Source organism: Ambystoma mexicanum, chromosome 3p, assembly GCF_040938575.1.
Source record: "Ambystoma mexicanum isolate Mex_15411 chromosome 3p, UKY_AmexF1_1, whole genome shotgun sequence".
NCBI lineage: Eukaryota > Metazoa > Chordata > Amphibia > Caudata > Ambystomatidae > Ambystoma > Ambystoma mexicanum.
Window position 1 is genome coordinate 526,578,047 of NC_090925.1, and position 27,439 is coordinate 526,605,485.

The 27,439-nt window shown below is 47.0% G+C and overlaps 1 protein-coding gene across 3 annotated transcripts in view; it reads left to right on the plus strand.

Annotated features, from left to right (window-relative positions):
• Positions 1–27,439, plus strand: part of CTSA (cathepsin A) — a 56,209-nt gene that overhangs the window by 15,049 nt on the left and 13,721 nt on the right. For all 3 annotated transcript variants that reach the window (XM_069651235.1, XM_069651236.1, XM_069651237.1), the window contains exons 11-13: positions 8,921–9,069; positions 9,305–9,380; positions 9,469–9,558. In XM_069651235.1, the coding sequence (XP_069507336.1) occupies positions 8,921–9,069; positions 9,305–9,380; positions 9,469–9,558 (315 nt within the window). The remainder of the gene's footprint in view (positions 1–8,920; positions 9,070–9,304; positions 9,381–9,468; positions 9,559–27,439) is intronic.

Genomic DNA, 27,439 nt, shown 5'->3' on the forward strand with positions numbered 1-27,439 from the left:
CCAAGCACCCACAAAGGAATGTCCACACACTGTATTAGTTAAAACACAGTCTTTATATAATTAAGGTTCAAGTTATGTACACAATCACAATAACTCACTTTGTGCTCAGTTAATCTACAATGGCAAATATTTACAGTTCTACGTGGTACCACAATCACTATTCGATCTCTTTCAATCTCTTTCAAGTGCATCAACTGTATGGTTAAATGTCACACAAATCAGTTCGTAAAGGAAACCAACAATAGATATAGGAGGAAAGCAGTTGGTTAGAACAATAGGCAGAATACTGGCCCTGCTACCTAGACACAGTTCTGTGTGGAGATCCGCCCCCACTCCCTCACCTGGGCAACCTGTAAAATAAAGATCTACTACAAGCCCAGTCCATATATTGTTCACAAGAGTCTTTCCAATATTTCATCAACCCCAAAGTACCTGGTGTTGTAGAGGTTCCTCATTGGGGGAAATCGACGGCCCTTCTTGAGTGCACTTTCTTTAAGGCAGGAGCCATGGGGCGGTGAACTAGGGTGGGGAAGTGGCAGCTTTGTACCTAGCGGTGCTTGTTGATGATGGAGCGTAGACGTCCTGCAAGGAAGAGGCGTGCAGGGCACCTCGATGTTCAGGACTGCAAAGAGTTTGAAGAACTTTGGCCTAGCAAGGGCATCGGGTCGTTGGCATCTGTGTGGTCTTCAGGTTGCGGGAAACCCACCGGTGGATGATCCTCGGCGCGTCAACGGCCTTGACTTTCTCCGGCGGGACAAAGTGGTTGACGGTGTGGACGAGAGCATCCTTGGATCAAGTGTTCTTAGACAACAGTCCGGGCGCTTTTCCTTGGGATTCTGTAGCAGTTCCCGTCTCCGGTCGGCAGCCTTTCGTAGGTCTGTCTACCAGGGAGCTTTGGCAAAGAGCAGCTGGTGCACGATGGTCCCTCGTAGCTCGAGGAGAGGTCTCCTTACCAGGCCCTCTCTTGGATCAGGTCTTGAAGACACTACCGCTTTCAGATCGGTGAAGTAGAACAACAGCAATTTTTCTCTTCCAGCAGGGCTTCAAGGTCAAGCTTCAGTTTCAACTCCAGTTCCTCTTCAGCTTCTGACCAAATTCTAGCAGTGAGAGGCCCCTAGATATACTGTTGATCTCCCATTCATTCGGCTGAGTCACACTCAGGCAACCAATCACTCAGAAGGGCATTCAGGCAGCCAATCAGATGCATAGTGCCTTCAGGCCATACACTTGTCGCCAGACACTCAAAACCAGTTATGTGTATTGGGACAAGTACCCAGCCATTCAACACTCTCATACCAGTTTCGGGCAGGGCTGTCTCAGTCTTTGTGTCACACACCAGATACTAGACATCCACAACACAGAATGCATATTCGTCACACACTCCATTCACCCAGGTCCCACCCCAAGGGCGTGCCCAGAACTTACAGTCACTGGGAAGGCTCCAGCCATCTGGCCTGGACTTCCCCACAATACCATATATGGAACTTCCACCCAACAGCCAGTCAGGGGGAAGGGACAGAGTGAGGGCTTCCCAAGACTTTGGGAAAACAAGGTAACAGGCAATAGAAAGCAAGAAGCCACAGGGGCCATCTTGTTTCCTATCAGGAATCAACTGATTCCAATGGCAGGGCCTGGATATCCCAAAATGGAGAACACTCGGCGCACCTGTCAAATTCAGCATTGATCTGCGAACAGCCTATACCCTGCTCTGTGGGCCACACACAGGTGCCCAAAAACATAACACTAGAGGCACAGGGTTGTACCCCCACCCATGGGTGCCATAAGGGTATCCCATGGGTCTGTACACCAAACCAAAAGAGAGCTGCACCGCCAGGAGTCCCACATGAACTCGTGTGCGGAAAACCCCACAGAACACATGATAAAAAGCAGTAAAGGACAAGGATACGGAGGCCCTGTGCTCCGATGCATTTCCAGCATCATCCTATGACTATAGATATAGGCAACCCAACCTTTGATATAACTGAAGAGGGTTTCAGTCTCACTGCACCAACACAATAAGTAATAAGACACTGCTTAAATTGCAGATTTATTGCATGAACCAGTGTACAGCCTGACGCGTGTTTCGAGCAGTCCTAGCTCTTCCTCTGAGGCTTATGTTGGAGAAAGTTCTGATGCTGTCATAACTGGAAGAATGCTTCAAATATACTTCAATACTATACACTCTGAGGTTCCGAATCAGACAAGACCCTTTTGGGGTGGCCCATAGACGCAACCTACACCTACAGGTGACCTCAGTAACAAGGGTGCTGGGGACATTAATATCTTACTGTTGGCATTCAGAACACTCTTAAAAAGTGGGTAAAAGGCAAAGGTTATTAGAACACAAGAAATTACAAATATTCATAAGCAGGGCAAATACTTTCAGATTGCACTTAGAGTAATTCAATTCAAATAGGCTAAGCCAAAGTTAATGGGCAAAAGTCTTTGCATAGGATGCAGCACTTCAGGTAAGCAAGTGGAAAAGTCTTTGCACAAGTTCTTAGGAGTCTTTGATAAAAAGAAGAATCAAATGTAGGGCCACAAGCTGATTTGACCTGTGAGTTGCAGAAGTTAGAAGCACTTCCACAGTAAGAGGTAAGTTCTCTTAGACTTGTTTTACAGTCCCTTGGTAAAGAAGAAAAAGATGCAGCTAAAGACGCCTCTTCCTGTGCAGCGATGCAGATCTCACTGTTTCTGGGCCTCCGTTGTGGGGACAAGAGGGAGGATGTCGGGGACTCCTGCACTGCACTGGCATTGTCAAAACTGGCAAACTTTACTTTCAGTGGCTGTTTCGCCTTTCAGCTACTTGCAGTTCAGCAAATGGCAATGAGCACGGTTCCTGGCTGTCAAAGTGGACTTTCCTCACATCTGAGGTCCCGCACTCGACTGAGGGGAGGGGAGGGGTGGGGTGTCAGGCTTGGTCAGTTCTGCTTTGTGGGAGTCCGGAGGATCTTCAAAAAGCTTTAGGCCATCTTACAAGCAACGCACACAATCTGGTGTCCCTCTCCCTGGCTTTAGGGTTTCCTGCAGCAACTCTGAGGAAATTCAACCAGCTCCAAGATGGGTGTTCAGGTGGCTTACTTGGGAGTTGATTGGTCCCACCAACTCCAAGAGAGAAGTCGTCCTTGCAGGGCTTCTCCGTTGATGCGAACTTGGCAAGTAGTCACTGCAGCAGGGCTACACCGGGCAAACCAACGGTCCAGGAGTTGCAGTAGGTGTCCTCTTAAAGCTCTTCTTCGGTTCCTTCGTCCAGTGGTTGACTCTGCCTTCCAATCCAAAAGACGCCTTTTATTCAGTTCTCTCCCATTCATTCTAGCCTAGCTGTCACTCACCCAGCAGGGTGGCCGTCCTTGCTGGATAGTCAGTCAGCCAATCGTCACATAGTGCATTTGTGTCTCCTAGGAGACTAAGCACAGGGAGTTTCAGGCACCACACTCCCTTCCTGCCTACCCCAGACACTCTGGAGCCAGAGGCAGGTTTCACTCCAGAAGCCTGCCAAAGGCGAAACGAACAAAGGGACCAAACTGGTTTGGCGCGCAGAGAAACTCGAGGGACCCTGCCACAAAGAAATGGCAAAAAAGAAGACTGGACTATTTTAACAAAGGAGGCTTAACGCCATTTTGAAAAACATGGCTCCCGCGATTTAACGTTACTGGAGCTGCGAACAATTCGCGATCTGGGCAAATCATGGTAGTTCATTACAAAACCACTGCCATCAGCCATTCTGAGAGGAAAGGGTATCATATAAATTCTACATGAGTAACTAGACACAGGGGATACTAAGTAACCCCCTCCAGCACTATATTGTAAGCTAGGGTGTGCTGGGTCTAGAATTTTATAGGACTAAGTGAAGTCAATTTCACTCCACTGCTCTGGGAAACAGTAGTTGATCGCAGAGAAGGTATTTAAACCTTGGGAAATCTGGAAGCCTTCCATGTGGCACTGCACTGATGATGCCCATTGAGTTGGTTGGACTCCACAACCAGAAACCGTGTAAAAAATCACATTAAAATACATGAGAGAGTGGGGGGGGTAAAGGGTCACACTCTCCAGGTAAAACAATCAAGCCCTAAAAAATCCAGCAAAGTTGCTGGGGGGTGCTCTAAGGTTGAGGGAATTAACACATTTTTGAGAATTCTCCCTAACATGGGGCATGTTAGCATGAACGGCCAATTGATTTTATTGATTTAGCTTTCCTGGCTTAAATCGTTCTGGTGAAGGATTTGCCTGATTGTCAAAAGTGTAGAAACTTTTTTTCAACAACTTAATTCAATCTGGAACAGAAATGCGATTGCCGTCTGGGGAAATAAGATGATAATGAAGTGGATCTAAACAGACGAAATGTGATGAAATTACTTCACAACATTCCCTCTTTATGCACAATAACTACAGAAGATATACTGATTGTAGAACACATCTCTGAAAAGTCGGCTAACGGTGTCTTTTTACACATAAGTTCAACTGCTGTGGAAAGAACTCTTTTAGCAGCAAAAGATGAACTTCTATCCTATGGTTTTGAAATACAATCTGAGAGAAGTGTGAAACAAGCGTCGAGATCAACAGAATTAATTTGTGCAAATGAACACAGACGCGACGAACTGAAGAAGCATTTCTCCGTAAGAGCCCCTCGGACTCCAACAAACTATACTTTGAAAGACTCAACCGAAATTGCAAGTTGATCTCAATAAAGCCCATCGAGCGTAACCATCATTAACCTTAGGAAAGGAAACATGTGGAAGCTTATCCTGGAACACCGGAGGATTTATCCACTTATTTCAAGAATTTCCAATTCCACAGATAAATAATTTTATGATCTGTTTACAAGAAACTTTGTTGAGGGAAACTCCAATAAAAGCTGGTTATTCCATTGTGTTAAACAAAGCAAAGAAAAATCTTTGTGGAAGACCTTTTTCTGGTCTAATCACAATGGTAAACAACGCCTTTGGCTGGGAGATTGTCCAAACCTTCATGCCAAATATTTTTGTACAAGGTTCCTTACTACAGCTGACGTCAGCGAATATGAATCAGACTCCACAGCTATTGGTGATTAATCTATACTGGAATCCAGCTATGATTTCGTCGGCGAGTTTCATCAAAGCAGTTACAGCTAAAATTGATACAGGCTTAACGCTATACAGAGACTTACAAATATTAATTTGCAGAGAATTCAATTTCTCCTGGTTCAAAGTATCTTCAAGAATCACGTCCGAGACATGCTCGACATATACAAGGGGTCACAAATGGATGAAAGCGAGAAGTTGCTAGTTGGTTAACGGAAACATCTATGGAGACATACCTCCACGACCAACTTGGCACTGAGACAAAAGTCACAAAACACTGGACTATATCTGGATCTCCTCGTCTTTCTGGTCAAAAGTAAACACAATGGCTGTACATAAAACCGATAACAGCGATCATAGCATATTGGAATTAACTTGTGAAATGGAGCGTGTTCAAACTCTGCACCAATATAACTGTCCAGTAGAAGCAATTGAAGGCAGGAATCGTCTGCGAATAAAAGACCATCATGTTTGTCAGCTGAGCAACCGATTAAAAGATGAGTTAACTGCTGCTGAAAAGATAAATTATGCCCCATTACTGCTGCAATTCTGCACTAAAAAAACAACAGCAAAGTCTCATCAACAACAACACAAATATGGCTTTAGTCTTCAGGTCAACCAGAAGAAAAAACAAATGCACAAGACCATCAGACAATTAAAAAAGAAAGCTGACACAAAGAGCAATCAGACTGCAAAATGAAATATCGAAATTGGCTCAAATAGTTTAAAATAGTTGGAGACCAAGAACGTGCAGAATTAATGCTTGGACTGATAATCCAACGTAAATCTAGAGACATCTGGAAAATTCTAAATATGAACAACTCCCAAGAATTAAGTTTGGCCAATGGCATTTCCATGGCAACATGGGAAGACCACTTCAGAAAAGTATTTGCTAGTACATTAACACATGACATCACAAAGTTTACCCAATCCACGGAGCCCTGGGATGTGTGTGAATCCAGAGACAGACTCCTTATATTGATAAAACAGTTAAAGAACTTGCGTGCTGCAGGACCCGATGGGTTAACAAATGTCATGATAAAAGAAAAACAGGAGCTACGGGCAGAATTTATTGTGGATCTATTTGAAGTAATTTCAGTGTCCAAATGTATACCAAGTTCATGGAAGTCTGCGATCATTGTACCTATTTTCAAGAAGGGCAATGGGGATAATCCTTCCAACTGTTGCTCTATTGCCCTCTTGGATATAATAGGAAACATTTTTGCTACTTGTTTGCAACAGAAAATTGCAGCTTGGGCGGCAAACAAAAATCTACTAGATGTCCGCCAAACTGGCTTTAGTAAAGATGTTGGAACAGAAGTTAATATTCTAATTGTGAATCTGTTAAAGCTGGAAACCCTAAAGACTAAGAAGAACTCTTTGTAGCGTTCATAGACATGCGTCAAGCCTTCGATCGAATTAACCGCACAAAATTGTGGAACAAACTTATAACATGGGCGTGCCCCCCAACTTTACTTGAGCCTCTTATGGCCTTACATGAAGAAACCTCAAACGTTCGCACTAACAGTGGTCAATTGACAAGAGAGGTGCCTACAACCCATGGAGTCAAACAAGGATGCCCTTTAGCAGTGTTAATGTGTAAGCTCTACGTTGCCGACCTGCCAGCAGCCTTTCAGAACATCCGTTGTTTTCCGCCAAAATTGAACCACCAAACGATAAGCTGGGCCTTATATGCCGATGACATTGTATTAGTCGACCAAACTGAGATTGGGCTTCAACGTCTCCTAAACGCATTGGTCGTCTGCCTGCAAGCAAACAACCTTGAAATCAATGCTGCAAAATCAAAGATCATGGCTTTTGGCACAACTGAAAAAAGGGCCTTGAAAAGATTTGGTTGGTCAGCGGATGGTGAAAAAATTGACTGTCTCGGTGATACGATATCTTGGGATCCAAATCCATAAGAGAACAAGACTGGATAATTGACTTGAAGCATCGTATGGCATCTTTTACATTGCAGGGTAAACGATTACATAATGAATATGGTAAATTCACCTTCATTCCCATAATGACATTTTATTGGCAGAAAGTCATCCCGGCGATAACATATGGGGCGAAAGCTGGACTAAACATTGACAAGCGGATCTGGCTGATTCTAGAAGGGCAGTTCTGGAAGAGAGTTTTGGGATTACCAACCTATGTCTCCATTGTAGCAATACGTCATGAATTGGACCTGGATCCTATAAATGGCTTAATCCAATGGAAAGCAATTGCTTTACTACGTAAAATGAACCTCAGTACTGTTGCACCTGCCTATGAAATTATAAAAGAATCTGCGAATAATCCATACACCGGTGTTCTAGCTATTTGGGCCATGAAAATACGTAAGATCCTAACAACTACCGACATTTCCTGGGAAACTGTGCAAGACATGCCGCAAATTGCAAAAAAAAAACTCGGACAATGGCACTGGATAAAAAACAATGAAACACGTGATTCTATGCCTTCTGCACTTAACCTGGACCTAACCTGTAACAAACTAGATCAACTACCTAAGTATCTAGAAAGATTTCCATCTAGGCACCATCGCAATACATTTCTGAAATTCCCGCTGAATATTCTTAAAACTAAGGAGATGATGTGGCAGAGACACTTTAAAGAAGTAGCTGACAATAAATGTAGGTTCTGCATGATTGAACCAGAATCTTTAAAGCATTTAATCACTGAATGCAGTCATGTGTGTATCCAGCGTTCATTTTTTTCTTCAGCATCTTACATTATTACATCATAATACTGAAGACTGGTGGAATTCTTCTATAGCTGGAAATAATGTGAGACTGACATGTGCCTTGATAGACTTTTTGGAAAATGTTCTTCAACTGGATCCATCCTGATGAGACGGCTTCTTGTTTCTTTTTACATAGACTTAGAGAAATTGAACAGTAATGAAAAGATCATATCTGAAGAGGATGGGAAAGATTTGATATTGTTGTATTTTGTAATTAAAGTTGTGGAGTAACTATTTGTTACATTAAAATAAAAAAATAAAAATAATAAAAAATATATTTGTATTTTGAGTGGTAAGCAAATGCATTTTCCTCCTGCCCAGTAGTTTCCAACACGGTCTGCCTGAAATGAGGGGAAGCAGACGGACCATTTTAGTTGTAGGTGGTGCTATCCACTCCAACCTGTGGAAGGTGGTGGCAGTGGCCCACCCGTGCACCTGTAAGGTTGCAGTGGCTCTCCTTTGCGATTGGCTTAGTTGGGAGACGGGGGGGGGGGGCAGATTCTAGTAGAAGTTATGGTAGCTTCCCATGCAGCCAGTGAATGTGGTAGCTGCACTTCATTGCACCATGCTGAGGTTGCGATGGCTGTGCGCCTAATGTACACTTTGTCGCTGGACTGTAAATTTGTATCGCGCATGCGCATTCCCCATTCAGGTGTCCAGGCAGAACCTGCATCTGGGTGCAGATGGCAATTCGGCAGGGAACCACAAAGACAAATACTTTCCATAAGGCAATGATATAATGTAAACAAATAGGTTTTCAGTTGCTTCCTAAATGTACTCGAATTCAATTTGTCACAGGTTTTGACTGATGCTTGTTGTGGCCACTTGTCCTGTAGAAGTTTCAGCATCCCCTTATGCAACCAGTGGATGTTGCAGTAGCCGCACTTTAAACCCAGTAGAGGTTGTGTGTTGGTGCCCCACTTGCATTAAAAGGTTGTGATGCCTTCATTGTGTTGCTGGTAGAGAATATTTCACCTTCGCTGGCAGCGTTTAGTGGTTGTAGCAACAAGTTGTGGCAGCTCCTGCATGACTGGCACATGTTTTGGCAGCTCCTCCTACAGCTTGCACTGTTGCCATCGACCCTTTTCTAAGATGCCTGTTCTGTTACCCACAGAAGCTGCTTCATTTATCAAGGTCTCCAAAGCGGGTGAGAATGGACCCGCCTTGTGTGAACAGCACTGCTTCCAGAACCTTCCTAAATAACGCATATGTGAGGAAAGCCCTGCATATCCCCCCTGAGGCGCCAACCTGGGATGTCTGCAGGTAAAACAAACAGCACCTCTTGGAGAGTCTGTAGCAGCTTAATATTGGTCTCTGTCTGTGGATATTTCTTTTGCCCTGATCGCTTCTCTCTCTCAGGAGAGAGCAGACATGACGGGTCAATGGCTGGGTGAATGGTCATCTTTGGCCTGCTCCTCTCCACATTTCTCTCTACATGTGTCACTTGCTGCTGTGTATTTGATTTTACCTGGACTGATGGTGCTGTGATTTTGTGCAGTTTACAGGTGTACCAGGGGTACAAGCGCATTGTGATGAGCCTGGAGAAGCAGTACTTGAAATTGCTAAGCTCTATGGTGAGTGGGAGCCTCTGGGGGGTTGGGGTCAAGCATAGATTGCAGTAGGCATTGATGTATTAACAAAAAAAAACATTTTGTCTCTTAGAAATACAGGGTCCTGATTTATAACGGTGATGTGGATATGGCCTGCAACTTCCTGGGCGATCAATGGTTTGTTGAAGGGCTGCACCAAAAGGTGAGGATCCTTGCTGCATAAAATGAGGACTAACATCTGGATGTATTTATAATAAGAACAGTGCCATTTTGAACAAAAATGACTTGCAGTATAGGCAATAACAGAGCCGAGGCAGTCCTCGGGCAAAGCGCCATTACAGAAGAGCATTGTTGAATTGCATGACATACCGGTTGGTGAAGGGGTGACGGGAACATAAATTAGGGACTGGGCAAGCAGGCATTAAATCATTTCCGAAATTGATAGCCTATGGCCAGTATTTATGTTTAGAAATTACATGGCGTACTCCTGAGGGTAGAATGCAAGGGAGGTGGGTTGGGAAGTTAGTTTGAGTAAGAGGCCGTTGGGTGGGGTTGTGGGTGGGCTCATTCAGTGGAACTCTTCAAAATAATGGGGCTCCAACACCACATGCTAGCAACGGAAAAGACTGCTTTGCTGGCTAGAGTGAGTAATGCAAGGAGAAGGGAGCAAAAGTGGGAGAAGGTGGGGAACTGATGGATGGTGAAGGGACAAGGAGGGGAAAGTAGGAGAGGGAGAGTATAGAGGAGTAGTGGTGGAGACCATGGATGGATTGTATTAAGTGAAAATATCGTTTTTTATTAATCGGAAAAAGATCGATTTAGAAAGACAGATTTTAAAATTGATAATTCGAGTTTTCAACCCCATTCACCCACCTCCCTAGCCCATAATCAAACCTCCTCCACCCTAACCCCCTGCACTTACCTTGCTCCATCTGATGCTGCCTTCCACTCATTGCACGGCCATCTTGGGAATGACAGCTACTCCCTGAGACTCATACGAGGGATGTTGTTGAAGTAAGGTGTTGGTGTGTGTGTACATGTATTTGAGAGTTGGGTGAATGTTTGTAGTGGGAATGGGAGGGGGCGCGGGTGTAGTTAAAATGTATTGGATGGTGTTAATGTATAAAGGTTAAATGTGGTGCAGGGGAGGGAAGGGGCATGAAAGGGGGACTCTGGGATTTAGGGAGGTTTAACTAAAAAACCTACCAGCACAGGAGAGGGTCGGGCCCAATATGTGATTATTGGGCGCGCCACCAAAACAACCAAAATAAGTCCGTCTTGTTGGTGTTAGACCTTCAAAATGCAGAAATATCGCATAGAACCGGATGGATTTAGAGACCAGTAACAGGAATTTAAAGCGTATGAATTTTACATGGAGAGCCATCCATCATTGCGATTATAAGTAGAGGTGTGGGGGAGAGTGGGTAGGTTGAAAAGGGTTCTTGTTGCAAAGTTGAGGACTTTGTTGAGGGCAGCAATAGAGAAGAGAAGTAGGTCTGCGCAGCAGTCCAGTTTTCTGAGCACAAGTTCAGAGAACCACTTAAGTTGACTGGTGTGTCCTGAATTTTGTAATGTTTAGGAGGTTGAGTCTGGCTGTGGAGGCAGTTGCTAGTAGTTACAGGTCGCTGTTGAAGGGAACCCCAAGGTTGCTAGCCATGGTGGTTAGGTGTAAAAGAGGTGGGAGAGTAGGGTTGGCGTTTGAACCAAAGAGAAAGATGACTTCTGACATTGAAGAGTTTAGCGTGAGGCAGTGCAGCACTATCACTGGCGGATGGCGGTCGGTTATGTGTTTGGATATTGCAAAGGGGAAGGAGAGGAGAGTGAGGAGATGAGTATCGTCAGCAATGAGCTGATTGTTAAGGTCAAATGAAGACCTTTGCTTTCCAACAGGGAAGGTGTATAAGGTGAAGGGCAGTGGCATAGGACTGATCCTTCAAGGCTCACAGGAAGGGGTACTCTGGAGGTGGTGCTCTTGTGGGACGTGAGGAGTGGTAAGAGATGGGATAGCCAGTCAAGTATGGTGTTCTTTAAGCCAAGGAGGTATAATCCAGTGACCAAGGCAGCAGAAAGATTTAGAGGGATGAGAATTGAAGAGAGGTGAGGGAGATGGGCAGTGGTAAGGGAATTGGCAACTGGAGTGTTTTATATTTTTGATTTTTGTAGCACTAACCTAGATCTAGAGCAACGGAGCACTGTACAGGTCCTAAAACGTAACCTTGGTGGTGAGTATTTAAGTAGTCCTCAAGTAAATATTTAATAATTATCACAGTACAATATCGTTATTTGGGGTAGGGAGGAGTGGGTGTGCACAAGATGGCTGGTATCTAGGTTCTTCCATAGTACTTTTGGAAGAGCCACATCCTCTGTTATCCCCTAAACTAAAAGACTTGGAACAGTCTGGATTGCCACCAGGATGGATTTCCAGCAGACGGTAGCATAGTATGAGGACTTTTTCTTTTTCCCTTCTCCTTGCATACCAGTTCAGGTTCCATGATGGTGTCACTGTGAGATGACCATGTGCCACCGATGCATTTAGTTTGGCTGTTGGGTAGATCAGAGTGGTGCCATTGGATGCCCTGTAGATGAACTACACTGTTTTGAATCAGATCTAGCCGAGAGGGTGAGCCAGTGTCCTGGTGCAAGGTAGCAGTGATGTAATCACGTTTCCCAGAGCTGTAGAAGAGGTGAGCAGTGGTGTGATGTGCCACGTGTATGGTGCGCTTTTAGCCTTGCAAAGAGGAAGTTACCTGCATCTGTATGCACGATCACTCGGGCATGTGCCCCCGTTTGTAAGTCCTGGGGTGGTAGGAAGGGATTGGTCTTGCTAACTAGAGACATCCTGAACTAGGACATTACAGCCTTTTTCGCAATGTGTTGTATGTATGTGCTGTCTTTTACCCTATTGGTTTAACATATTATTTTGAGGGTGTTCTTTGTATTTAACTTGCTCACTAGGTTTTAGATAAATATTTGCTTTGTATTTAAATATCTAGATTTGATTTTAGAATTTGAACTACTTTTAGTTATTTGTAATTAGCCAGGCCGCCGTATTTCTAGAGGTTGATCTGCTTCTTAGGCGGAGCGTGACATATCCCGTCGACCGGAACTACAATTCCCTTTGACACTAGCTTAGTGAGCGGCTTATTTCTGGGGACAGGCGCATCGGGATCAAGCAAGTCTGCGTGAGTTTCCCGCAGATACGTGCCAGCGCTGACCGCCTACCTTGCCGCTTATACCCCTGGTTTGTTGCTGGTATGTTCTGCTCTATGTTGCAAGTACCCCTTCCTGTCCCATATGAATGCAGTCCAGTTGGCACAGATTCCGCTATACAGGACCCTATAAACTACAGACACACTATAATTCTAATTCTGTGAAAATTACATTAGACAAGCATGTTATGAATGTTCGGGACTATATATTGGGCCAAGAAATAGACATTATGTGTCACACAGAAACGTGGTTGTGCCACTCCAGTGGTCCAAACATTCAGCTGGTGACACCCAACGGGTACATGTTCTATTGCAAAAACAAGAGTGTGGGAAGGGTGGGGGAGTGGCTATTTTGGCACGTGAACATTTTAACTATTTCAATACCCATCTCATGCATGGGATATGAAATTATTTTGCTCAAAACTATGCCTCCCCCAAACAGTTGCGTGAAATTTTGTGCTTTTGTATCAACCTTCTATTTTATGAGGAATTGGCAGGCATCTTGTCCTCCTTGTATAAACCTAATAATTCCACTAGTGTGTTAGGGCATTTAAAAAGGTGGCTTGGAATTCCGCAGGACTCGGAAGCTTTCCGTGTTGAACAGATTTTTGGGATAAATGAGTTTGTATGTAATAAGGCATCGATTCTACCTACAATATGGGTAACGTGCTGGACTAGGTCACCATGAAGAATCTGTTGTCCTGTCCATAATATGTAAATCCATGTATCTTGTCAGAGCACTGCTTTATGACATTTAACTTGACATTTACTGTGACTCCGAAAAATGTTCTGAAAAAAGTCAACAATAGAGATTGTAATAAAATTCACCATGACGACTTGGAACACTGCCTTATAGGATTTATGGACTCTAATTTTGGATGGTGCCTCGCGAGTTTCCCTGGTTTTAGAATTCAAGAAGGCCCTTGGTAATTATCTGGACAAGGTGGCGCTCACCAGTGCATTCGGAGAAAAGGCCAACAATCGGAGGTGGTTTTCCCCGGCTCTAACTGCTCGGAAACGAGAAAAAGGAGAGCTGAAAGTGGCAAAAAGATCAGACACCGATAAATAAAGAAACCTGCAAGTCTCTGGTGAAGCTATATCTTAGAGAAATCCTAGTGGCTAAAAAGAAATACTTTGATTCTCAAATTAATGCATCCAAAAACTATTCTAGAAAACATTTTGAGATCCTCCGGTAACAAGAGGTTGACTGTGAAGCAGTGCAGGAAGCGGATAAGGTCGTCGCGACCCATGCCCAAATTAAGGACAACCTGGGCCATGACATAAGAATTCCTGTCAGGGTATAGAGGACATAAGCAAGGCGGGTATCCCACCTTTCACTTTTCAAGCTATCCCTAAGGAAACCTTGGGCAAGTCCTTAATAAAATAAGACCCACTACATATGAAGGTGAGTTTCTCCTTTCTCAAATCGTCCTTGCTAATATTGAGCTTTTTCCTCCCTTTTTTAGTTAGCTTTATTAATGCATACTTTAAAGATAATCTAATGCCGGACTCACTGAAAAATGTGTCAGTGACACTGCTTATAAAAATAACTGGACTGGATCCTAGGGCGTATACGAACTACAGGCCCATTACAAATGTGCCCTTTTTGATGGAAATAGCGCCACTATTTAACTTCAACAACATTTGAAAAGGACTGAAGCCTTATCATCCTAGGCAATCGGGGTTTAGGTCTTTTCATGGCACAAAGTGCATTACTGGAGCTGCAAGATGAAATGCTGAAAATAATGTACAACAGCAAGGTGGGGCTGTTGATGCTATTAGATCTTTCAGCAGCCTTCGACCTTGTGGACCATGATAGGCTCTTGGATAGATTCGAGGATGTTGGCAATTGCTCTGGTGATGCAGTCACTTGGTTTAAAACCTTTCTTCAAAATAGAATGTCCAAAGTTGTTTGGGGAGAAGTCTGTTCTAAACCAGAGCGATTGGGATACAGGGTGCCGCAAGGCGCATGCCTATCACTAGCCCTTTTTAATGTATATTGCCGTCCACTATGACTTTTGACAAAACTGGGAGTGTGTTTATCTATGTGCTGGTTATGAAAGCTATGCAGAGAGGATCTCCCTGATCTACAAATCCATTCAAAATTGGATGGCAACTAATGGCATGTGCCTAAATGCTGCAAAGACAGAGCTTTCTATTTTAGGATCATCACCAGCACACTCAAAATTAGACAGCAAGTACTCTGGATTTTTTATTGATAAACATTGCATTAGCACAGTGGCCAAAGTGAAAACCTTAGGGGTAGCTCTCGAAGCATTTTTGAGCTCAGATGCTCATGTACATAATGTCACCAGCAAAACTCTATTACTTGAGATGACTCCGGTTGGTGAAACCTTATGTTTCTGAAGCCAACTGCACCATGCTAGTCTGTGCTTTAATGATTCCTAGGATCGACTATTGTGGAGCATTGTTAGCTGGTGCAAGTAAGGATAGTCTGGGGAAACGTCAGATTGTGCAAAACTATGCTGTACGCATCGTGAAAAATGTACACCGGCACAAGCCAATATCGATCCACAGGAGAAACCTACATTGGCTCCCTGTTGAGGCTACAATTTGCTACATTGTCGGCACGATTGTACACAAATGTCATGGGCATGCACCTAGATATTCTATTTAATGCATTTAAACCTGAGAGAACCACAAGGTCTACCAATGCTATACGGTTGATCATACCTATTAGAAAACTGGTTAGAGGCATGGGCAGATCTCTTCTAGACAAAGGCAGCCCTGGTATGGAATAATCTCCTGAAGAATCTGTGTACCGGTAGCAACCTAACTACGTTGAGGAAGCGATTTGAAGACCGCTTTGTTCAAATAAACTCAATGTTAGGCTTTTTTCTTTTGGCATTGGTTTCGCCCTTCCTCCTTCTCCTCTGCACCATGATGCCTGCGGGCTCCGGAGCATTACAAACAGATAAATAAGATAAAGATTGTTATCCACAAGGAAGCCTAAGGATTGGGGGCAACAAGTGACTATCTCAAGATAACTGATCATGCTTTTTGAAGACCACCATATCGAGCATGATAGGGAACTAGTGTGAATTCTGGATGAGTTGTGTTTTTGGGGTATTGAGTTGGGTTTTTCATTTTTAGGAGAGGTACAAAACAGCCCGTTTTGTACAACAGTCTGGAAATATACTAGTTGTGAGCGAGGTTGAATGAGGCCAAGAGTTGAGTGGATGTGCAAGTGATGGCATGTGTTTGCAGGGCAAAGGACGGTAGACCTACTGTGGGGAACTGGGGATGATGGGAGAAGGGAAGAATGAGGCAGGAGGTGGCAGAGATTAAAGGGTGGACATGGTGTTACACACACCCATTTTGTTTATAGTAGAGAAATGGGTGTATGTGTGAAACTCGGGGGGGGGGGGGGGGGAGGGGAGACAGTGAGAAGAGTGGGAGAATCTCTGTTTGTATTGACTCTATTACTATGTCCTTGATGCCATCTTCACTCTGAGACCTGGCTGACACCGTCCACATCCTACATCTCATTGTCCCCTACGGCTACAGCATCTAACACAGATACTGGCTGAAAAGGCGAGGCCTTGCAGTCATCTCGTGGCCCTGCACCAACAACATTGGCTCCTTTTTGAAGTCCTCTGCTGCCATTTCCTGCACTCCCCAGTGACCACCCAAACACAACACTGCCTTCATCAGAGACTTCATCGACCTGGTCACCACAATGTCCCTCACGCACTCTAACATCTTCCTAGGCAACTTCAACCTCCCAAGCAACAAGGCCACCAAACCGATGAGGGAAGCTCTCCTCAGCCTTCTTGACGCCCTCAGCCTCACACAGCACACAACCTAATCATCACTGCACTGCCTTACCTCCACTACTGCTCTCTTCCCCTGCTTGACTGGTCTGACCACCTTGCCTTGCCTTAACATCCTGCATTTCCATTAGACAAACCTTCAGGTCCTTCCCGGTGGAAGCCTTCACAGAAGACCTTGCCAACCTCCATCTTGCATGGACCAAACACCACCAACCGAACTTCCCCTCCTGGAACCACTCAACACCACCTGCTCAGCTTCCATCGACTAACATGCGCCTCTGAAACAATGCACCTGCAAACCGAAACTGTCAGCACCCTGGTACAAGCAAGAAACCTTGCCAAGAGAGTCATCTGGAAACAAGAGAACCTGCTGCCGCTCCAGGACCACATCTGACCTGGCATTCCTCAAGGAACTTTGAGCAACCTGCTGACAACTAATCAATACAGCCAAGGCCTCCTATCAGAAAACCATAGCAGAAGCTGACAGCAAATGCAGAGCCCTCTTGAGAGTTTTGTCTCCTACCCTCCCATACCACACTCCACTGAAAAATCCACCACCCCATCAAAACCTTCATCGGCAAGAGTTGCCAGCACATAGATATCGGCTCTGCATCCACAGACCCTCTGCGCTTCCCTCGTGAAATCTCCACACGCGGGACAACATTCAAGACACACTCGGCAGAGGACCTGGTAGACACCCTGGCCACCCTCAAAGCCACATTGTATACAGATCACATCCTGCCAGCATCCATCCTCAAGACCCTCCCTGCAGAAGCTCTCCTTCCCTACCTGGAGATCATCAACCACACCCCAACTCAAGGCGCCTTCCCATCGATGCTAAAGACAGGGCAAATCTTCCCTCTACTAAAGAAACCCACTCTGGATCCCGACAACCTAGGTAACTATTGCCCCATCACCCATCTTCCCTTCCTAGATAAAATCATTGAGAACGCAGTAGCTGCACAACTACAGCAACACATCGACACCAACAATCTCTGGCAAACCTACCAATGTGTGTGCAGACCCAGATGCAGCACGGAGACTGCAACCATACAGGTGATTGACAGCGCCCTCAACATCCTGTATGATAGCCACCCCTGCCTCCTGGTTCTGCTTGACCTCTTGATTGCTTTTGACACAGTAGACCACAAGGTACTTAAGGACACCCTACATTGGCCCATGGGAATCTGCAACCTTGTCCGCCACTGGTTCAAGTCCTACCTCGCCAACAGCCAGCAGTTTTTTCAGATGGACTCCTCTACATCGCCAATGCTACCTGTCACCTCTGGAGTCCCTCGGGGCTCCATCCTGACCCCAGTGATTTTCAATCTATACATGAAGCTGCTGGGAGTGCTCCTAAATGCACAAAACATCCACAGCCACTGATGCGCTGACGTAACACAGCTATACCCGGAAGATTGACTCCATCAAGGACATCCATAGGCTCGAAACCTGGCTCTTGGTTATCCAGACTTGGATGTCCAGTGAAGCTCGCCTCCGTCCCCACCCCCACACGCCCTCCAAGACCAAATTCCTACTCCTCACCAAACATCCAGACATGCAGACCTGGCTATCAACCATGAACTCTGAGGGGTTAACCTCCTTCGCCAAGTCACTCATGTTCTACATCGACAAACACCTCTCCTTCAAGACACGCAAAGCTAAGAAAACTCAGATTGCATGGTATCGGATCTCCCCCCTGCTGAAAGTCAAACCATTCCTTCCTCCAGACAGCTTAAGATCCACCATTCAAGCACTGTTCCTGTCCCCCCTGGATGGGGGCAATGTACTCCTTGTAGGCCTCCTATCGTCCGCCCTTGTGTCCTACACACCTCCTGAAGGGTATATGCAGATAGGACCACATCACCTCCAACCCATATCGACCGCCACTAGCTCCCACAAATCGCCTTCAAGTATTGCTGCATCATCCATAAGGGAGTCGCCCTCCAGTCACCCAGCTACCTCCCGGAGAAACTCTGCATCTCCGGTGGACAGTGCACCACCAGAAGCTAGGACACGTGGAGACTTGAAATCGGCTGCTGCAAAAAAGGAAAGGATTAGAAAACAAGCCTTCTCTGCCTATGCCCTAAGACTATTGTACCTCTTTTCCCATCTGCATCAGACTATCCCCCACACTTCTACAATTCAGAAAATAACTCAAGACCCACCTATTCAAGAAGTCTTTCCTCCACCTAGGCCATAACGTCACCCCTCATGCCACATGCCTCGCTAGACACCACCCGGTCCTCTCCGCCACAGCTATTATCACTTCTCTGTGCCCCTTTGCATCCTACTCATACCCCCCTCCCCCTGATGTTTATCTGTACAGTTGTATACTTCTGTAAAGTGCTCTGTTGCTTCTTGAAGCTAGGGATATGCTCAGTAAATACCATAGTAAAAAAATAAAATAGCAACACATCGTTGTCCTCACCAGTGGCATGGTTGGGGTGGGAGGATGCATTGTTAAGGGTGTGAAGGAGTGGGCAGGGTAGTGATCATTTAAAATGCAGTAAGATGTGTAGAGTTGAATTTGGACAAGCCGAGTTAATTGGAGTGAGCCTGAGCAAGTGCTTGGGGTGATCAGTTTACTTGTTTGAGACAGGGGATCTTGGAGTCGGGCTTGAATTTAGTTTGGTGACAGATCAGGGATTGAGATGGAAGTGTGGGGTAGGAATAGAGATTGTTGAGTAGAGGAGAACAGGGTGGAAGATAGGAATATATGATCGATGGTGGACTTGGGTGTGCATTGGAAGATTGTCTAGTTTGATTAGTGAGCTGTCAATAGTCGAGTTGGAGCCGTCGGACCTTTTTTCAAATTTGAGAGATTGATGTCTCCCAACCCAAGCAAGCTTTTGGCTGTAGGCATGTTACAGAGGTCTTACCTGATGGAACGGACCATCTTGTTTTGTGTCCACTGGTGTATTGCATTGAGGGGTGTGCCTTGGGGGGGCGTGGGGGTGCAGGGGGAATCCTAACATGAATAATGTATCCAGAAGGTTTCATAATCTACTTTTATAACTTTCTCATAATATCATGTTAGCTAGATACAAGGCTGATTCATCAAACATAAAATTCAACATTATTCAATCCTAGCATTGAATTTATTTAAATCACATTTTTGTGTTAGACAACCTGCCAGGATTTGTATTATCGTGTGTGTATGTGTGTGTGTGTATATGTGTGTGTGTGTATATATATATATATAATTATATTTCTGAGGCTTGTGGGATCTGCTTAGATCACATGCTGTGCATAGGCCGACATCTAGTGGAAGCTGCGGAGTATTACAGTTTGTTTTTCGAAACTCGAAAATGGGCGTCGACACAGGGCGTGCCAGTAATACTATCCCTAGTGTGACTTCCACTGTACCCAAGATCCCTCACGCGTCTAGGATCCTCAGATAGTTTTTTTCTGCCATACTGGTCGGAAGCATCTTGCGGAGTCCCCTGGTCTTAGCCATACTTTTGCTAAAATTATAAAATAATAATCTATTCACATCCTTCCCCACCCCAACGTCGAACTTCGACACTCGACGCTGGCTGGAGAAGAAATCGACCGTCAGCTGCTGCACGACGGATTTGGGCCTCGGAAGGCCGCTGGCCTCGGCCCGGGCCTGGTAGGCCGCTGGCCTCGGCCCTGCAGGTAGGGAGAGTGGGGGGTGGTACATACTCTACACTCTTGATATATAGGTACACCTTATATATTTCCTACACTTAACAGCCCGCTGCCTCAAGGTGCGTATGGAGGGTACCCCTTTTCAATTCTGCCCCGAAGGCAACCGCAAATACCATTGGGTCAACAGGCACGCCATGTGCAATCTCTGCTTGCCGAGGGACCACCCCGAAGCGAACTGCAGAGCGTGTAGTAGGTTTAAACCTAAGACACTTAAGGACCGTTCGACGAAGCGTTGGGCCCACCACGCCAGGCAGGCGGCCATGGCAGCGGAGGGCGCCTTCAGCGATGGCAGCAACGCCGTACTTTCGGACGGCGAGGGCATTACGGCGTCGAAAGACAGCCGAGCGCAGGGCCCCGACCTCGGAAGGTCGTCCGGCAGGGCGGCTATGGGGAAGACCCCCGGCGACGCAAGCGCTTCACATACTACACACACTAAACACACTAAGTCCAACCGAGAGTCGACGACGTCGAGTTCTCGGAAAGAGGCACAGACAGAACGGTCCGACTCGGTGTCCTCTGGACGCTTTCGATCGAGATCGCCGCATGACGCCAGGCAATCATCCACTCTTGCCAATAGTGCCTCGCTCCCTAGGCTAACAGAAGTTCGATCGTCAGAAGACGAAGACGACTTCCACCCCCAGGCCGCGCTCCAGGAGACGGAGCCCGCAATTAAAACCAGCGAGGCCCCACGCTCGAAGGACAGGGACACCTCTCCCGATCCTCGACGCCAGGCGTCGAAGAACTCCGGAGCCACGAAGGGACAGGGAAAACATTTTTCTACGCACGGGGAGGGGGGAAAACAGCAGAAGAAACTACCTGTACATTCTTCCACACCTGTGAGACACTCCAACCCCCCTAAACAGACAGACAAGTCCAGGTCTGCTGATAGGTCCACAACCAGCAAAGCTACTCAGGATAAATCCCATAGACTTGCTGAGAAAGTCATTCCCAGTTCCAAAAAATGGTCCAGTGAAGACATAGATAGGGTCATGTCAAGAATGTCTTCCTTGGCTGATTTTTATGATAAAAATCCTGAACATTTCCTCTCATATGATCCACAAGGGGCCACACCCTCAGGCTCTACTGATCCTATCCCCCCGAGTAAGAAGGCCCGGTTTGAAACCCCGATGAGGTCTGAACCCTTCGAGGTACAACCTTACGCAACACCATACTCTCGGTATCAAGGAGAGGCTTCCTTTGGTGGGGACCAAGAGTTTGAGATGATAGAGGAGCAAACCGGGACGGGATACTATGGGGATGATGAGGACCAGGAAGAAGAAGAGGATGACCCGGAAACATACAGAGTAGATTCCCCGGTAGAGAACGAAGCCCCGGTTACCGACTCCCCGGTCGATAACCAGCCCCTCCTAAATGAGGTTCTCGCTCGCGCAGCAGAACATTTTCACATTGACACCCACGGTGTACAGGAGGAAAGGGACTTTGCAGAAGAGTTAGTGGGAGAAAGGAGGCCGGTTGCCCAGACCATCCCTATCCTTCAATCCATTCAGCGAAGAATAGATCCGTCCCTGGTGAACCCAAACCTCACCAGAGCAGTCAATCCCAGGGTTGAAAAACTTTTCAGGGCAGCTCAGTCTGACCCTCTCTATATAAGAGGACATCTGAAGCCAGACTCCCTAGTTGTTACCAACACTCGTAAGAGGGCTGGAACACCCTTGTCTTCGTCAGAAGCTCCTCCCGACAAGGAGAGCAAAAAACTATACGGTTTCGGCAGGAAGGTAGCCTCAACGTCCGCCTATCAAGCAAGGATTGCTAACTCCACCACCCTGTTGGCCAGCTACAACTGCCATCAGTGGGAAGAAGTCGCGGCTCTCATAGCCTCTGCTCCTGAACCGTTAAAGGGCCAATTAGCTCGGATTTCCGCAGAGGGTAGAGCCGTGTCTGGTTGCATTTTGAAAGCAACCTTTGACGCCGCGGACAACGCAGGCAGATTGATAGCAGAAGGTACTGTTATCAAGAGACATGCATGGTTACGGCAGTCTGGTTTTAAGACAGAAACTCGGGCATCATTGTTAGACAAACCGGTGGAAGCCGATCTGTTGTTTGGGAAGGCGGTCGAAGACGCACTGAAAAATGCCAAGGACGAATACTAGACACTCAAATCCCTTGGCCAGTTAACCAATAAACCCCCCAACCAGAGAGGGAATAGTAATTTTCGTCGCCCACGCGGCCAAAATTCCCAGAGAGGATCCAACTATTCCCAGGGGCAGGGTACACAGTGGAACAACAACCAACAGTCTACCCAGGGTTACAGCAGAGGTAATAGGAGAGGTCGTGGTAAAGGCAGAGGCAGCCCCAGCAAGGGAGGCGGCACGCCTCCACCAAAGCAGTGACGCTCAGTTCAGGGTCCCTTCTCACGCAACCCCAGTAGGGGGACGCATTTCAAACTTCACCCAGGCTTGGGAAGGGATCACTTCAGAGAGATGGGTGCTGTCAACAGTATCCACAGGGTACTGTATAGAACTACTGCAGCGTCCCCGGAACCATCCTCCACGACAAAAAGTACACTCCCTAGAACATCAGAAGATTCTCCTCGAGGGGATCAGCATTCTTCTACAAAAGGACGCGATAGAACTCGTCCCGGGACACCAGGTAAACAAGGGTATTTATTCAACTTACTTCCTTGTGCCAAAGAAAGACTTGACAATGCGCCCAGTATTGGACTTACGACCTGCCAACAAGTATGTCAAGCCCCAAAAATTTCGTATGACCACGCTACAAGAGGTAATCCCCCTCCTAAAAAAGGGGGATTACATGGCAACCTTGGATATGAAAGATGCTTATTTTCATATTTCCATGTTCCCAGCGCACAGAAAGTACTTGCGCTTCAAGGTGGACAGTCGCCACTACTAATTCAAGGTACTGCCCTTCGGGATAGCTTCAGCACCAAGGGTATTCACCAAGGTACTGGCGGTGGCAGCTGCACACCTACGCAGGGAGGCAATCCCAGTGTACCCTTATCTGGACGACTGGCTCATAACGGGGGAAACCCCAGGAATTTGCAGGACAAACATTCAAAGGACTATCGACCTCCTCCATGAATTAGGCTTCTCAATCAACGAGAAGAAGTCAAGCCTAGTGCCAAGCACCTCAAAACAATTCCTAGGAGCAATCCTGGATACCCAGGAGGGGTTGACCTTTCCTTCAGAAGAAAGAATTCGGAATATACTACTGCAAATTCCGCATTATCAGTCCGGTCAACGAATAACGGTACGCAAGGCAATGCGGTTACTGGGCATGATGGCGTCATGCATTTACCTGGTCCCCCACGCGCGCCTGCACATGCGTCCCATGCAGGAATGGTTGGCGAAACAGTGGTCTCAGGCAAGTGGTCAGTGGGACGATCTAGTGGTCGTTTCGCCAACACTGGTACAAAGCCTCCACTGGTGGACAAGAGAGAATCTCGCAAAGGGGAAACCCTTTTACGATCCCGAAGTACAGGCAGTAGTCACTACAGATGCATGTCTGACGGGGTGGGGAGCTCACCATCTCCACCACACAGCACAGGGTCTCTGGTCTCACTCAGTGGCCAAGAACCACATCAACCTGCTAGAGCTTCTGGCAGTATTCAGAGCGCTTCAGGCGTTCGAGCCCCATCTACTAAACCTGTCAGTGCAAATCCGGACGGACAGCACTACAGCCATGTTCTACCTGAACAAGCAAGGAGGGACTCTCTCGCCAAATCTGCCCAAGCTTGCCCAGAAAATCTGGATATGGGCACTCAGACGGAACATCTTCCTGTCATCGCAACATGTTCCAGGGGAGCTCAATTCCCTAGCGGATGCTCTGAGCAGAGACTCCCTCCCAGAGGAACACGAATGGGTTCTTCACAGAGAGGTCGTAGAAGATCTCTTCTCTCAGTGGGGTTTCCCCACTATAGACTTATTCGCCACAAGCGAAAACAAACAAAGCCCAGGATTTGCATCCAGGTTCCCCCAACCAGACTCCCAGGGGAACGCCCTGTGGATGAACTGGTCAGGGATGTTTGCGTACGCTTTTCCACCAACTCCTCTCATCAGGAAAGTGGTGAACAAGATGAACAAGGAATCGATGACGCTCGTCCTAGTTGCTCCCATGTGGGCTAGACAACCGTGGTTCCCACACCTACGCAGGATGGCGGTGTGCGAGCCCATCAAACTTCCAGCCTGGTACAACCTACTGTCCCAGCACCAAGGTCAAACAGTGCACCAGCAACCCAACTCAATGAACCTGGCAGCATGGCTCCTGAGGTCATAGAGTTTGGACATCTCAATTTGCCACAGAGGTGTATGGACATCCTAAAGTAATCTAGGAAACCAAACACAAGGCACTGTTACTTTGACAAGTGGAAGAGGTTTGTTATCTGGTGCCAGAGTAGACAAATCAACCCGGTTGATTGCACTCCTTCCAACATTGTTACATACATGCTCCACCTGCTAGATGCAGGATTGGTTTTTAACTCACTGAAAGTACACCTGGCAGCCCTCTCGGCTTACACCACTTCCCATAGCAAGGTGTCGTGGTGGAAAGTACCAGTAGTTAAAGCCTTCATGGAAGGAGTAAAGAGACTTCACCCTCCTATTTCAAACCCACCACCAGGTTGGGACCTTAATGTGGTGCTAGCCAAGCTCATGGGCCCCCCTTTCGAACCCATGCATAAAAGCAGTCTCAAACACCTGACTTATAAAACGGCCTTCTTAGTAGCTATTACTTCTATAAGAAGGGTCAGTGAAATTCAGGCTCTGTCAGTGCAGGATCCCTTCTTTACTATCCATAAAGACAAACTGGTTTTACGTACACACCCTAGGTTCTCACCTAAATTTATATCAAAATTCCATGTAAACCAGTCCATAGAGCTTCCGGCTTTCTTCCAGAACCCGCAAAGTTCTGCTGAGGTGAAACTACACACCCTAGATGTGCGTAGGGCGGTCCTCTACTATGTAAATAAAACAAGACCGCTAAGGAAAACAGATCAACTGTTTGTCTCCGTAGCTACAGGCAGAGAGGGGGATCGCGTCTCTAAAGGTGCCATCTCGAAGTGGATTATTAACTGTATCCAGCTGTGTTACTCACTCTCTGAAAAGACTCTGCCTTTTACGCCAAGAGCCCACTCTACTAGAGGCATTGGGGCCACTCTGGCTTTCATTGCAAATGTTCCTGTTCCCCTTGACACCATTTGCAAAGCAGCTACTTGGAGCTCTATTCACCCTTTTACTCAGCATTACTGCATTGACACCCATTCCAAGGCAGATACACAAGTGGGACAAGCGGTTCTAAGACACTTATTTGCTCATGACCCTTCTCACATCCCACCTCCTTCTTCTGGTACTGCTCGCTAATCTATGCACAGCATGTGATCTAAGCAGATTCCACAAGCCTCAGAAGGGATACATTACTCACCGTAATCGTATTTCTGATGCTTGTATCTGCTTAGATTCACATGCGACCCACCCTTCCTTCCCTCCGAGAGAAGGCGCATGATTGCTTGTAGTCTTACTTTTCTGTCTATCTGCTTGGATTATCTGTACTCACGCTACTCCTCATGCTACCTCATGCCAGAAAAAATACAATCTGAGGATCCTAGACGCGTGAGGGATCTTGGGTACAGTGGACGTCACACTAGGGATAGTATTACTGGCATGCCCTGTGTCGACGCCCATTTTCGAGTTTCGAAAAACAAACTGTAATACTCCGCAGCTTCCACTAGATGTCGGCCTATGCACAGCATGTGAATCTAAGCAGATACAAGCATCAGAAATACGATTACGGTGAGTAATCCCTATAGTGACGTGCGTTGTACCCACAATCCCTCACGCGTCGAGGTCCCTCAGATTGTTTTTTTCCGCCCAGCTTCTGGTCGCCTTCACGCGGAGCTCCTCGAGAGACATTGCAACCCTCGACCTTTGGTCGTTTCTTCTACGAAGATTAATACAGCACTCCCTCGACGCAGTGTAGCTGTTCTCCGCCGAGCAAAATCGTCGACGGAGGGTCGAGCGGAGGAAATCTTCGGCGCTGCCGAACACGTGGCCTGGCCTCGCTGGCCACATACAGTAGGGAGAGTGGGGTCGTGGGACATCTCTGGGTCTTTCTGAGAATGCCTTTCCCTTTCCCCTTCCTTTCCCTGGGGGTGTTTATCGCGATTTATTGCCTCTGCTATGGAGAGGACACCATTTAGGTTTTGCCCACTTTGTAAAGGCAAATTCACTTGGAAGGACAAGCACTCACGGTGTAACCGCTGCTTGCCCCTCGATCACAAAGAGGAAGGGTGCGCGGCTTGTCGGCTTCTGAAGCCTAAAACTCTAAAAGACCGTAGGGTTAAAAGGTGGGCGGCCTACGCGATGTCGAAGGCCGAAGGTTCACCCGCCGCTGCTACCACCGACAGTGACGAGGAACGCGATGACACGACCTCCGCCACGGAAGTCGAAACCCCCTCTAAGGAGCGCTTACGCGCTTCGTCGTCTGTCCCCGGCCCCGACGGGCTCGGCTCACGCCCTGCTTATGGGGATGAACACCCCGGCGACACTGACGCACACAAAGATTCACATAAAGATAAGCACACAACCCATGGCTCTTCTTCGTCTAAGTCGAAGAGAGCTTCGGCGCCCAAGGAGACGCAGGTTCCACCGGCGGCCTCCTCGGACCGTTCGGGTTCGAAGCCCCTCTCGCAACCGCAGCTGCGACCTGCGACTGGGCTTTCGGCAAACAAGGGCGCCACCACCAAACCATCGGCCGGTGCGCATCAACAGAAGGCGCAGACCGCCGTACAGCGCTCGATACCCATAGCGTCGAAAACTCAAACTTCCGCCGACAAGAATGTCGCCGATAGCTTAGCCAGGATCGTTGTAGCCGACGCCCAAAAGCGTACGCCGAAGATTTCGTCGAGCGTTACGCATAGATCAAAGGATACGCCGAAAACACCCGAAGGAAAGCAGGGACTACCCCCTTCAGTCAGGGAGTCTCCCGACACACCTGAGGGTTTTGAGGAGGGCGACGGGACACTTTCCTCGACGCTTTGGGAGAGGTCGAGCCATTTCGAGGTAGACAACTCGAGTTTTCCCCCGCTAGACCGCTCTGGGGTACCCCATGAAACTATGGAGAGACTCCACCTCTGTATGGAGAGGATGGAAAAGTTTATGAGTACCCAGGCCCCTCTAACTCTCAGAAGAACTAGAGAAGGGCCTCAAGACGACCCCAGAGCCAAAAAACCGAGGCTGGTCGATCCCCTGCTGGACACAGCCTCAGACTTCCAAGATGTATATGACCTCACTGGGGAGGAACAATACTTCGAGGAAGAAGATGATTTCATGGACAACGAAGGACAGAACCAGGAGGAATGTCTAGAAGACAGAACAGACATTATAGAAGAAGGCTTCGGGATTAGCCCAGGAGGAGGACCTTCGCACCCCTG